At 37.5% G+C, this 12,627-nt stretch overlaps 1 protein-coding gene across 8 annotated transcripts in view; it reads right to left on the reverse strand.

Annotated features, from left to right (window-relative positions):
- RALGAPA1 (Ral GTPase activating protein catalytic subunit alpha 1) overlaps positions 1–12,627 on the reverse strand; it is a 214,207-nt gene that overhangs the window by 133,981 nt on the left and 67,599 nt on the right. For 4 of the 8 annotated variants that reach the window (XM_058666350.1, XM_036495464.2, XM_036495469.2 and 1 more), the window contains exons 15-17: positions 9,604–9,841; positions 8,477–8,638; positions 1,514–1,654 (exon numbers count right to left, since the gene is read on the reverse strand). In XM_058666350.1, the coding sequence (XP_058522333.1) occupies positions 1,514–1,654; positions 8,477–8,638; positions 9,604–9,841 (541 nt within the window). The remainder of the gene's footprint in view (positions 1–1,513; positions 1,655–8,476; positions 8,639–9,603; positions 9,842–12,627) is intronic. The other 4 variants (XM_004584764.3, XM_058666348.1, XM_004584767.3 and 1 more) reach the window with 1 other exon arrangement.

The following is a 12,627-nucleotide window of genomic DNA, read 5'->3' on the forward strand; positions in this document are numbered from 1 at the left end:
CTCCCTGACAGCTACGGAGCCTGTGCATCTTTTCATCTGTTAGACATTTGAATTTTTTCTTTTGAAAAATGTTCATTTCCTTGACCCATTTCTTCACAGCGTCAGTAGAAAAGTGTATAAAGAAACTGTGGTACATCTATTCCACGGAACACTACTCAGCCACTAAAAAGAATGAAATTCTACAATTTGCAACCAAATGGCCCAACTAGAGACCATTATGCTTAGAGAAAAAGTCAATCCCAAAAGGACAAATATCATCTATTCTCTCTGATATAAGGTAACCTTCACCCAAATTCTAAGATCAATAGGTCTTTCAATTTTTTTTTTGTTGCAACTCACAGGTTTTTATATTTTTGTACCCGCAATGTCAGGATACACTTAAATAGCAGAAAGATGAACTTACAACTGCTTATGAAAGACTGTACTATCGTAATAATATGGGGGAAATCAGTTGGGGGAGGGAATTTGGGCAGAGTGTAAGAAAATCGCAGAGCCTATGGAATTTGATCATAAAACTAAATATAAACTAGAGAAAAAAAATAAATACAAATATTAAGTTAAAAAGGAAAAAAAGTCAAAATGTAGAAGAGTGATTATCTCAGACTTGGAAGGGTATGGTGGAGGGGAGGTAGAGGAAGGCTGTGTAATGGATATCAAAATACAGTTATATAGAAAGAACAAATCTGAGTATTCGATACACAATGCAGGGGCGTGAGAAGTGCAGCTCACAATATACTCCCATTTACTACTGGTCAGGAGATAGCAACTTGGAAGGCTCCACACGTTATGATGAAGGGGGAGCTGAAGAGGCTGACTGAACTGATTCCTTTTTTTTTTTAAGTACACATTGTATAATTGCCCATGTATTAAAGTATACCATTTAAGTAATTGCAACTGTAATGGTGTAATCAAAAATTTTTTTAAAAATTAAGAAAATGGAAAAGCTAACTCCTTCTTTGATCATTATGCATAAAAAAACACATTCCCACATACTGTCATAACAAATATAAACACGAACATTCATTCATAGGTACCTTTCAGATTACAATGACCCACTGCCGTTACTTAGTTCTATTATTACAGATGATCAAGAATAAGCAAATAGTTCAAGATTTACCAAGTGTTATTAGCCAAACCATGGGAAATTAAACATAGGCTCTAATTCTTTTCCAATTCATCTCTTCTAAGACATCTATGACATAAATACGTGAAAACACATTACTTTGATTAACCACCTGGAATAAAAATTCAAACATAGTAAGAAAATTGGCCATTTACAACTATAAATATCGGACATTGGCACAGCACTAAACTTAGCACTTCCATAATGAATTGCAAGGATAGCATTAAAGTTCAAATAACTCAAAAGGTTGATTTCTCAATCACGTCCCAAGTTCCCCACACCTCCCCCAAAGAAATTAACTTTGAAGAGTTTATTTGATTAAGCAACATTTGAAAGCAGAGGATTAAAAAGTGAAAAAGGGGGTGCAGAAATTAGCAGAGGTGGCACTACCTGAAAGCTCATCAGAAAGGGGAGTGAGAACAATATCAGGCAAGAAGGGTTTGGAAGTATGGATCAGAACAGGCGCACTTTTAGCACTGCGTATATAGGCCGATGGCAGAGCACATTCACCAATGGATCGGCTTCTCATGGCTTCAAAAAAGGACAAGAAAGAAGTGGGGAAGGAAAAAAGAAGAGTGACTATAATGAAAGGCTTGTGTCACAGAAAAAGCAGCAACAGAGAAAACTAAAAGATACAAAGGAAGGAAATTTTAAATTAAAACATTTCAGCACGGCAAATACTGGCAAGCTGTAAAAACAAAAAAAGAAATCAGAGAACACGCAGAACATTTTGAATGCAACATTTTGGTGTAAAGCAGGAAAATGCTTTTATTATGAGCAACCACAATGGAAGAGCATTAAAAAAAATTCTAGACACTTTAATTAGCACTATCTTCTCAAAATCAAGAATTGAGAAATTCATTCAATAGAAATACTAAAAAGAACTCAATATTATTAGTTCCAAGAAATCTGGTACCATAGGTGAGCATTTTTCTAGGTAATTCTTAGCCATTCTTCTCAAAGAAGCTGAACAAACCATTCCTACTTTTGTACTCATCCCCAAATAAAGATTCCAAGTCACTCACAGGTTTTTTTTTAATCTTACATAATTCATAATCAAAAGGATTTAGCATCTTGATTAATATTTGTTCCTGGCAAGAGAGAAATGCTCAGTCAAACCAGTCTATTAAAGTGAAATGATGTAATTTAAAACTTTAAGCAGAAAATAGAAGGAATTTTGTAATCAGCATTAAAGAGCCAAATTCTTGAGAAAAATAGGCAACTGTAGGTTTATTCAAATCATAAACATATAGAAACTTAAAGGACTACTTTTAAAGATTAAAAAAACACTTCTAGCTGGGTTACTTTCTAAAAATTTAACTTGTAGCCACATTTTGTAATTCCCTAAAAAGTTATCACCGGTTCATAAAACTGAAGACTAATTTTAGTTTACTTAAAAATAAATTAGCAATCAAGCCACTGAGAGAGATTTAAAAATAAATTACTTAAAAATAAATTAGCAATCAAGCCATTGAGAGAGATTTAACTTTAAGCACTATTAATTAAAGTTCAATGTATTACAACAATAGTGGACTGAAACAATGCTGCATAATATCACAGAGATGATGATAAAAAAAACAATACCAAAACCACTTTCAATGTTGACATCAGTTTCACACCCCTGATGCTGGACTTCCTCAGCCTAGAAAAGACCTGGTGGCAATATACGTCTAACGTCCTCTCATTTAGCTCCCACACAGAATTTTACAATACTCACCAAAATTAAATGTCCTTTCATCAACACATGGTTTGGTGTATTGCTAATATCTTGACTTCCTCTCTTCATAACAGATAGCATCACACATGAAAATTCATCTCACCTGAGCTTTTCTGACCTTGTAAGAAATATACCAAAATAAGAAATCCCTGCTTTTCCTAAAAAATAGCTCTTTTTAGTGGATTGTGTCTTATGTCAGCCTTGGGTTACTTTCTAAATGCGCAAGTACATCCTATTATCTTTCCTACTTTCTGCCACTATATGAACTCATTCAACTTTTAATGAATATCTATACTTGCATGGTAGTTCAGCATAATAAACTGAAAAACAGAAGTTTTAGGTTGCGAAGATATGTAGGAGAAAAACAAAAACAGCAGTCAAAAAATATTGCGCTTTATTTCTTATAACTGGAAAAACCTCAGATTTTTCAAAAACGTATGAATGTTGCAAAATAAAGGACTCTTTAAAACTCACAACACCTTAAAAATGATGGCAACATTTGGCCTTCAAGGTATAGCATATCATATAACATATTCAAATGCATTTCCAAGTGAACTCACAGTCAAAATAAAAAAATCTGGCCCTATTAGAGTGTTAATGCTGGATTCTTGTCCTGTTTGAGAAAATGAGTGACAATCACATAATTCAATTTGAAATAACAAAAATTATGCTGACTATGAGATAATCACTCATTAAAACTTGGTTAGAGGGCCTGGTGCGGTTGCCTAGTAGCTAAAGTCCTCATCTTGCATGTAGCAGGATCCCATGTGGGTGCCAGTTCAGCTCCCAGCTGCTCTACTTCCCCTCCATCTCCCTGCTTGTGGCCTGCAAAAGCAGATGAGGACGGCCTGGGGTGTTGGGACCGTTCACCAGTGTAGGACACCCAGATGAAGCACATGGCTCCTGGCTTTGGATCGGCTCAGCTCCAGCCTTGTGGCCACTTGGGGAGTGAATCAGCGGACAAACGATCATTTTTTCTCCCCTCCTCTCTGTATACCTGCCTTTCTAATAAAAAAATCAAAAATCTTTTCAAAATAGATTTTAAAATATCTCATTTAGAGCAAAGATACAAATGCATAGACAAGAAAATAGGCTGCTTACACAGAAAGTAAAATTTAGATATAATTAGAGATGACTTTTAAAGTCTTATTTATTTGAAAAACAGAGTGACAGACTCGCAGAGCAGGGAGCGGGGGCAAGAGTGAGGGGCGGAGTGAGATCCTTCGCACCACTGACTCAAGCCCCGCAAGTCTGCATGAGCCAAGGTTCATCCATGCCAAACTAGGAGCGCCAGCTGAGTCTCCATCCTCAATGTTTTCCTCACCAACTCACTAACCTGTTCTTCTATCTCACATCTATACTGTAAAATGAAGGAGGCATGGGCCTGATTTAGTTATGACCTATTCCTCCACTATAAAGATATTTTTACCCTTGCAATTACAAATATTTTGTCAGATGTTGTGTGACAATAAGCTAATATCCTGCTCCCAATCAGTATTTGACTTCATTTTAGCATTTACTGATAATCCTTGTAAAAGATTTTTCTAATCCCTTCATTCTTTCCATAATTATTGGCTTGCAATTTTTAAGTAAATAAAGCTTCGTTTAAAAAATTTATTTTAATTGGGATGGCAGATCAATTAAGGGAGAGAAGCAGGGACAGAAAAAAATTTTCCATCCGATGATTGACTCCCCAAATTGCCACAATGGCTGGAGCTGAGCCAATCCTGAGACAGGTGCCTGGAGCTTCTTCCGGGTCTTCCACACCGATGCAGGGTCCCAAAGCTTTGGGTCACAAGCAGGCAGCTGGAGGGAAAGTGGAGCTACACCAGCATCCATACAGGGTTGTGACACTTGCAAGGTAAAGATTTAGTCATTTAGTCAGGGCCTAAAGCTTCATTCTTTTTTTAAAAGATTTATTCATTTTATTACAAAGTCAGATAAACAGAGAGGAGGAGAGACAGAGAGGAAGATCTTCCGTCCGATGATTCACTCCCCAAGTGAGCCGCAACGGCCGGTGCTGTGCCGATCCGAAGCCAGGAGCAGGAACTTCTTCCAGGTCTCCCACATGGGTTCAGGGTCCCAAATCTTTGGGCCGTCCTCGTCTGCTTTCCCAGGCCACAAGCAGGGAGCTGGATGGGAAGTGGAGCTGCTGGGATCAGAACCGGTGCCCATATGGGATCCCGGTGTGTTCAAGGCCAGGACTTTAGCCACTAGGCCACTGTGCCGGGCCCTAAAGCTTCATTTTTAAAACGATTTGTTTGAGAGGCAGAGTGACAGAAAGAAATCTGCTTGTCAACTCCTTACGCAATCCCAATTTGAGGGTTGTGCCAGCTCAAAGCCAGGAGTCAGGAACTCCATCCTGGTCTTCCACATTGGTGGAAAGGGTTCCAGCATTCGGGTCACTTTCCACTGCCTTCCCAGGAGCATCAGTAAGAAGCTGGATTTGAAGCAGAGCATCTAGGACTCAAGCTCAAGCTCTGACACGGGATGCCAGCTTTATAAGCAGCAGTTTAATCTGCAGTACTGCAGTGCCAGGCCCAGCAAACAAAAGCCACAGCTCCAACCTTCTGCACACATGTTTTTGACTATCACATTATGGATGATGAGTTTTTGATGGTTCAACCAATTAAAAGGCCCCAAGTGGCCTTTAAGTTACTCAGTTTCATATTAAGGGAAAAAAATATGATTTTTCAAATCATGGGCCTGGTGCAATGGCTGAACTGGTTAATCATCCCCTTGTAAACACTGGAATCCCATTTGTGCACTGGTTCCTGTCTTAGCTGCTCCACTTCCCCTCCAGCTCCCTGCTTGTGGCTTGGGAAAGCAGCAAGGATGGGCCGAGACCTTCCACCATGTGGGAGACCTGCAGGAAGCTCCTGGTTTTTGGCTTTGGATCGGTTCAGCTCTGGCCATTGTAGCCACTCGGGGAATGAACAACCAGTGGACGGAAGATCTTTGTCTCTTCTCTCTGTATATCTGCCTTTCCAATAAAAAATAAAATATTAAAATTTTTTTTTCAAATCATGCTACTGTAGAGCAAAATGTTTCAATACTTCTTACCAGAATCTAGAAGAAACAGAGTTCTTGATTTTGAATGTAAGGACAAATAAATTTGACATCTTTACAATTGAATAGCCTGCAGATTTAATCTACTGATATACTTGCATATATGCACAAAATATATGTTATACTATTTTTAATAGAACAAAATTTTAAGATATATGCACAATTTCAGGACAGAATTTAAATTTTGGCATTCTCACACATAAAATATGATCTAGGAAGTTGAACATTTTTAACATTTAAAATCTTTTGCATAATTTTATGCTTTGGTTTCACCTCTTAACACTCCTTCCTTCCTTATTGTACTTGAGTCACACTGCCTTCCCACATGTCCTTCAACATCTGCACACACTCTGGCTCCATGCCTGTTACCCTTCTCCTTCCGCCTCTAAGGCACTCTGTGTAACTACTGCCTTGGCCAGTCTCTCACTGTATTCAGATCTCTGTTAGATCACACAAGAGGCCTTTCATTACTAGCCTAACCCAAACAGTCTTATTTTCTCAACCCCTATCATTCTTTAATCCTTTATCCTGCTTTACTCTTCTTCCTAAATTAAATACTTCTTGTTGGAATATTTACTGGTTGTTCTGTTTATTATGTCTCCTATTACATGCCTCCACGTAAGCACTTAAATTTCTCTCATGTGAATGTGAAAAAGCCAGGCTTCACAGCAGTGTGTATACTATGCTATGTGCCAACATATATATTGCATAAATTAACACTTAATATAGTGTTAATATAATCTAATAGTGGCTGTCTACAGTGAGGTAGACTAGGAGGGGCAGGATTGGCCAAACTAAGATTTACTACAATGAGTATATTCCCATAGTCTGAATTTTTAACCAAGAACATTCATTATGGACACAAAAAGACTAATTTTTAACATTTAACAAGGGCCCGGCGTGATAATCTAGCAGCTAAAGTCTTCGCCTTGCACCACCAGGATCCCATATGGGCACCAGTTCTAATCCCATCCAGGTCGCTGCTTGAGTCCTGGGAAAGCAGTCAAGGAAAACCCAAAGTCTTGGGACCCTGCACCTGTGTGGGAGACTGGGAAGAGGCTCCTGGCTCTTGGCTTCAAATCAGCTCAGCTCTGGCTGTTGCAGTCACTTGGGGAGTGAATCATCGGATGGTAGATCTTCCTCTCTGTCTCTTCTCTCTGTATATCTGACTGTCCAATAAAAATAAATAAATCTTTAAAAAAAACAAAATTGCTTCTCAGCCTTTTGGCTAAGATCAAATATAAAATTTTTTTTAATTTAACAAAATGTATGTTCAAAGTAGAATTATTTTTTTGCTTCTTTTAAGATTTTTCCATTTTATGCAGGTATCTTTCTTAACAAAATACTTACTGCTTTACCTCTCATTTAGTAAGCAAATAATATTGTTTTGGGAAGTAATCTGGCTGAGATTAATATTTTACTCATTCATGCTATTTAAAAGACTAGAAAGAGAAAGGACACGTTAGCAATGACTACCTCTAATAGGTCTGTAGTTTCCTTAGATCTTATTTTCCACATTAAGCACTGATGACTTCTGTATTGAGACAAAAAATTAAGGTACTAAAAATTGCTGATTCAAATAAAGTAAAACACATTAAAAGGAAAAATTCCTTCTAAATAAATAAACATCCTTTGCAAATGTGACATTAAAAGAAAAAATATGGTCAATATTTTCTATAGGATTCTCCAAATTAAATCTTCACCAAGATTCCTAAGTATATTAATTCTAATCCATCATGTGATTTTGCCTTTTAGCTTTTCTTATTCTTCTACTCTGGCATATACGACTAATGGAGTTCTATGCTCATGTGATTTTAAGACAATTCTAAAGACATGACTATAAGATAAAGTGCTTCAAGTCTAGCATTGTTTGCTTGTCTAAGATTATCCAGCTAACCAGAGATGAAAGAGAAAACGGGAGGAGACAAGGACTAAGCCATGTTCGCTTCCCATGGCAGTGCTCCTTCTGTAAGTCAGTCCAAGCCATAACCTGAGCGGGCACACAGTAGGATGGTAGCTAGACCCAAAGTATGCTGTGTATGCTACACTCAGAAATTCTTCCCAGAATTGCCATTTCCAAACTCACAAAAAATTTTATCCATATTCGTTAAAAACAACAGGGAATCAAGCAAGAAGCTCCACGTTGGCCTCAATTGCGTACTAGTCCAGCAGGACCTCTCCGTTAGGAAGTTTATCCAACCACATAATTGGAGCACTGAAAGTCAGCTGCTCTCTGTATCTAAGTAAAAGCATTTAGTAGAAACCATACCTGACAAACCTTGAGTTCTAGAAAGTAAAGCTGTAACATCTAGAGAAATAAATCTGTAAATCTAGAAAGTAAGTTCTACAGAATTAACATTTTAAACTACGGGGTATATATAGTAGAACTATGTAAAAACAATAATGTAAAATATATTTTAACAGCAAAAAAGGGTAACACAGTATGTCATTGGGTTCTGAGTACTACTGAAAAAAACTTTTATAAGAAAAATCAACTGCCAGACAAACTACGCCTTCAGTTGCACTGTTAGCAGGCCTGAGCGCACTGCCCTCCCCGGAGTACATACCTACGGTCTTCTGCCGCACTACACTTCTTGCCTTCTCGGTTCCTGGGGAGCCAGTGGTGGTCGCACTCCTCTGTCTCATCGGGGCTTGGCCGGGCTGATCACGACTCCATCCTCTAGAAAATGACTTGTCAACGGAAACTTTCTGAAATTCATGTCCAACTCCTAGAAAGGCAGATTTTCAATTTCAATTACTATCACCTGATCAGCAACATTTTCAAATGATGGATACTACTATGCAGAAGTCTTAAAGTTTAATTATAATTAAATATAAAGTAACAAGACAAAATACTATGTTACATACTGCATTTCTGAGTTTCATTAGATAAGCCTCATGCAAAAATCTTAAATTATATATCAATAATAAACTATTATAAATTCAATGCCACTCCCTTGCTTGTAACAGGAATGAACATATGGACAAGAACCAGTAAACAAGTTAACTAAAAACAATCCAGTGATGATTGCAAACTTTCTACCTAACAAAACACCCACTTAGGAAACAATTCATCCAGCAAAAAGTGGTCTGAACACACATTATCATGGAGAAAAGACTAAGCATGCAATGTGATTTAAACATAATCAACTAAGAATATAAAATGCTAACAAACAAAAGATTATAAACATACATATAAATAACAACCATGCAATTGCTTCATTCTCTTGGAACAGCATGTAGATAATTCACATATACGGAATGTATGCTTTCAGTTCAAAGTAAGAAATGCTTTCAAAAGAATTTTTCAATCTTTACTACAGACTTTTTAAGAAAATTACATGAAATCACAAAAACTGGTGTAGAAAAAAAAGAACAGCATTTTACAAAATTCCATTGGGTTTATTATTCTAAAATGAAATATTCAATATTCTATATTCTCAAATAGGTACTTAACCTTAACTAGGCATGTTCAGAATTCACCTGTCTCTTATCAAAATACTATTGATTTAAAGAAAAATGACAAGGCACTTGGCTGTTTCACTGCTGAAAATGCTAAACATCCAGGGTAAGTACAGGATGGAATCATGCCAACGGACATCATCAACAGTCTCAGCCTGCGCACTGGCTGGGTTTTCTCCAACTCAATTACTCAAACAAGTTTACATGGAGCACCTCCGTGAACCACTCTTACCTTTCCCTTTGTGCTTTTTTTGTTTTTGTTCACTGAGTTTATCCAATGGTAAATCACTGAGATCCAAACTATATAAATTCCTAGCTAAAACTTTGGTTAATGTCTCCATAGTCAGTGACCACTCGGTGGCCAGCTCTTCCCAGTAGGTCAACGACGACAGAACCGACAGTAAGTCATCCCAAAGCTCTCTGGAGATATACACATTTAGATTGGCTTTGATCCAGGCAACTATGAGAGTCTATAAAGAAACAATCAGAAACAGCAGTGATATGTGCTTAGTGTCTAACTTCAAAATCAGAGAATCCATTTTAAAAACAACATTACCTAAAAACAAGAATTTTCAATTAAATAACATCAACTCTTTCTATTTGGGTAATACTTCTACAAGTAATTCATATAATCAGGAATGTCAACTACACGTTTCATCTCAACAACTATCAGCCCCCAACATTCCAACAAGGCAAACTGAAAAATCTCCCTGAAGTTAGCTTATCCTTCATACTGCATTCATGTTAAATAGTCTAAAAAGAAACAAGACCCTTCATACTTAGTGTTGAAACTGTTTAGTAATCAAAGTAATGAAAAAAACCAAAACCTTACATTTCCAAAGATAGAAATTATTTACTAAATAATTTGGAATTTTTACTAAAAAAAAGAGATAGGGATATATTTAATGTGTTTAAAAAAAATTGTATGTAAAGGAGAGAGCAGGTGTTTGCCCTAGCAATGAAGAAGCAGTGTCCCACATGAGAGTGCCCCAGGTGGGATCCTCAGTTCGAACTCCTAATTCCAATTTTCAGTCAACACAGACCCTGGCAGGCACAGCTCAAGTGGCTGGGCTCCTGCCTCTCCTGTGTGAGACCTGGGCTGGGTTGCAGCTCTCAGCTCCAGCCCCAGTCCAGCCCCAACGGCTGAGGCCATCTGGGGAGTGAACCAACATATGAGAACAGTCTTTACCCAGGTCCACCAACCACCTGCCTCCCAAAAACTTGAAAAACCATAAAGATCATATCTAAATTGAAGATTAAAGGCACCAAAAGTTAAAAAGCATTTGGTAAAAATCAACTGTAGAATTGGAAAAACAACTCGTGAAAGGTCAGACTACTGACCAGCCAATACTCCCTGAGATTTGGTGGATTTATACTAATAATGTCCTAGTCTGTTGATGAAACAACAAACAAAATAGAAGATTTTTCAAAACCTTGACTCTATAAACTGTTTCAGATAAATTTAGATATGAAATGCAAAGATTAAAAAATCAGCAGACTGTATCAACAGTAACTAAATTCTCACTCTATCTTTAAATGTTCAGAACACAAAAGAACATTATTATTTCATGTAACAAACTAAAAGTTTATTTTCTTATGAGCTTCCCACCACTGGGTACCACAATGGAGATGCAGGGGGGGACAGGCACTTTGCATATACCCCATGATGCAGTGCTGGGTTCCAGTGTGGACTTGGTGGTTCTCCATCCTGCCTCTTGCTAATATGTAACCTGGGAAGCAGTGAGTGATGGCTCAAGTAGTGGAGTCTCGTCCACCTATGTGGAAAATACACAGATGAGGTTGCCAATTTCTGGCTGTTGCCAGACCCAATCCTGGCTGTCTGGGACATCTGAGGAATGGCTGAGCAATTGGAACATGCATCTCTTTGTCTTTCAAATTAACAAACAAACAAAAAAAATCTTATCCCGGGCCCGGCACAGTATCCTAGCAGTTAAAGTCCTCTCCTCATATGCACTGGGATCCCATATGGGCGCGGGTTTAATCCCGGCAGCTCCGCTTCCCATCCAGCTCCCTGACTGTGGCCTGGGAAAGTAGTCAAAGACAGCCCAAAGCCTTGGGACCCTCTGTCCACATGGGAAACCTGGAGGAGGATCTGGGCTCCTGGCTTTGGATCAGTGCAGCTCTGGCCACTGCAGCTGCTATGGGAGTGAATCACACCGATTATCTTCTGTCTCTTCTCTCTGTATATCTGACTTTTCAATAAAAATTAAATAAATCTTGAAAAAAGAAAAATCATCTTATCCATTTACTTGCATTGAATGTGACACATTAAACTATTATTTTTGCTTTCAACTTTTCAAGGAATCTATAATACATGATTACTTCAAAAAGTCTGTAGGTTGGGGTCAGCACCATAACATAGTATGCTATGCATCCCACACGGGTCCTGATTTGGGCCCCAGCTGCTCCACTTCCAATCCAGCTCCCTGTTTATGACCTATGAAAGCAGTAAAGTTTGGCTTAAGTCCATCTGCCACTGCACCCACGTGGGAAACCCAGATGAAGCTTCTGGATCCTGGGTTTAGATCAGCTCAGCTCTGACCACTGTGGTCATTTGGGGAGTGAGCCAGCAGATTAAAGATTTTTCTGTCTATTCCTCCTCTCTCTGTAACTCTGCCTTTCAAATAATATATTATTCAAAACGTCTGCAGAAAATGAAATGATATATTTTTATGCAAAAAAGTTCATGTGTGAGTTTTTTATAATATGTATATGTCATAAATTTGTAGATACCTCAAATATTTAAAGTTAGCACTTTATCCCCAGGTTGGAAAACAATAACATAGAATTCCTGTATAATTAATTACCACTGATAGTTTAAATTAAGATGCAAGGATTATAGGAAGACATAATAAAAATAAACCTTGATTATTTATTACTTATTCATTACTATGAAAAAGTTTTCTTTCCTAACAATATAAGAGATTTGGGAATTCAAAGATAACAACAAGGCTAGTACTCCTGATGCACTTTTGCCAGTTTATGAAGCCATAAATATGTCCCATGATGTACAAGAAATATCAGTCTATTAAAACACCTTTTTCATAATAATTTATCCATTCTTATACCAGGGCTGGGCATTTGTATGTATGGTAAGTAACCTACTTACATGATTAAATTTTAAATTAAATCTTTTTACAAAAGATTCTTCCATACAAAATGATTTGTTAAAGCTTTTTTCCCCAGGTAAGAATTTCAAGGTTCAATGAATTGTGAAAAAATAAATAAATAAAAC

Source organism: Ochotona princeps, chromosome 6 (genome assembly GCF_030435755.1).
Source record: "Ochotona princeps isolate mOchPri1 chromosome 6, mOchPri1.hap1, whole genome shotgun sequence".
Taxonomy (NCBI): domain Eukaryota; kingdom Metazoa; phylum Chordata; class Mammalia; order Lagomorpha; family Ochotonidae; genus Ochotona; species Ochotona princeps.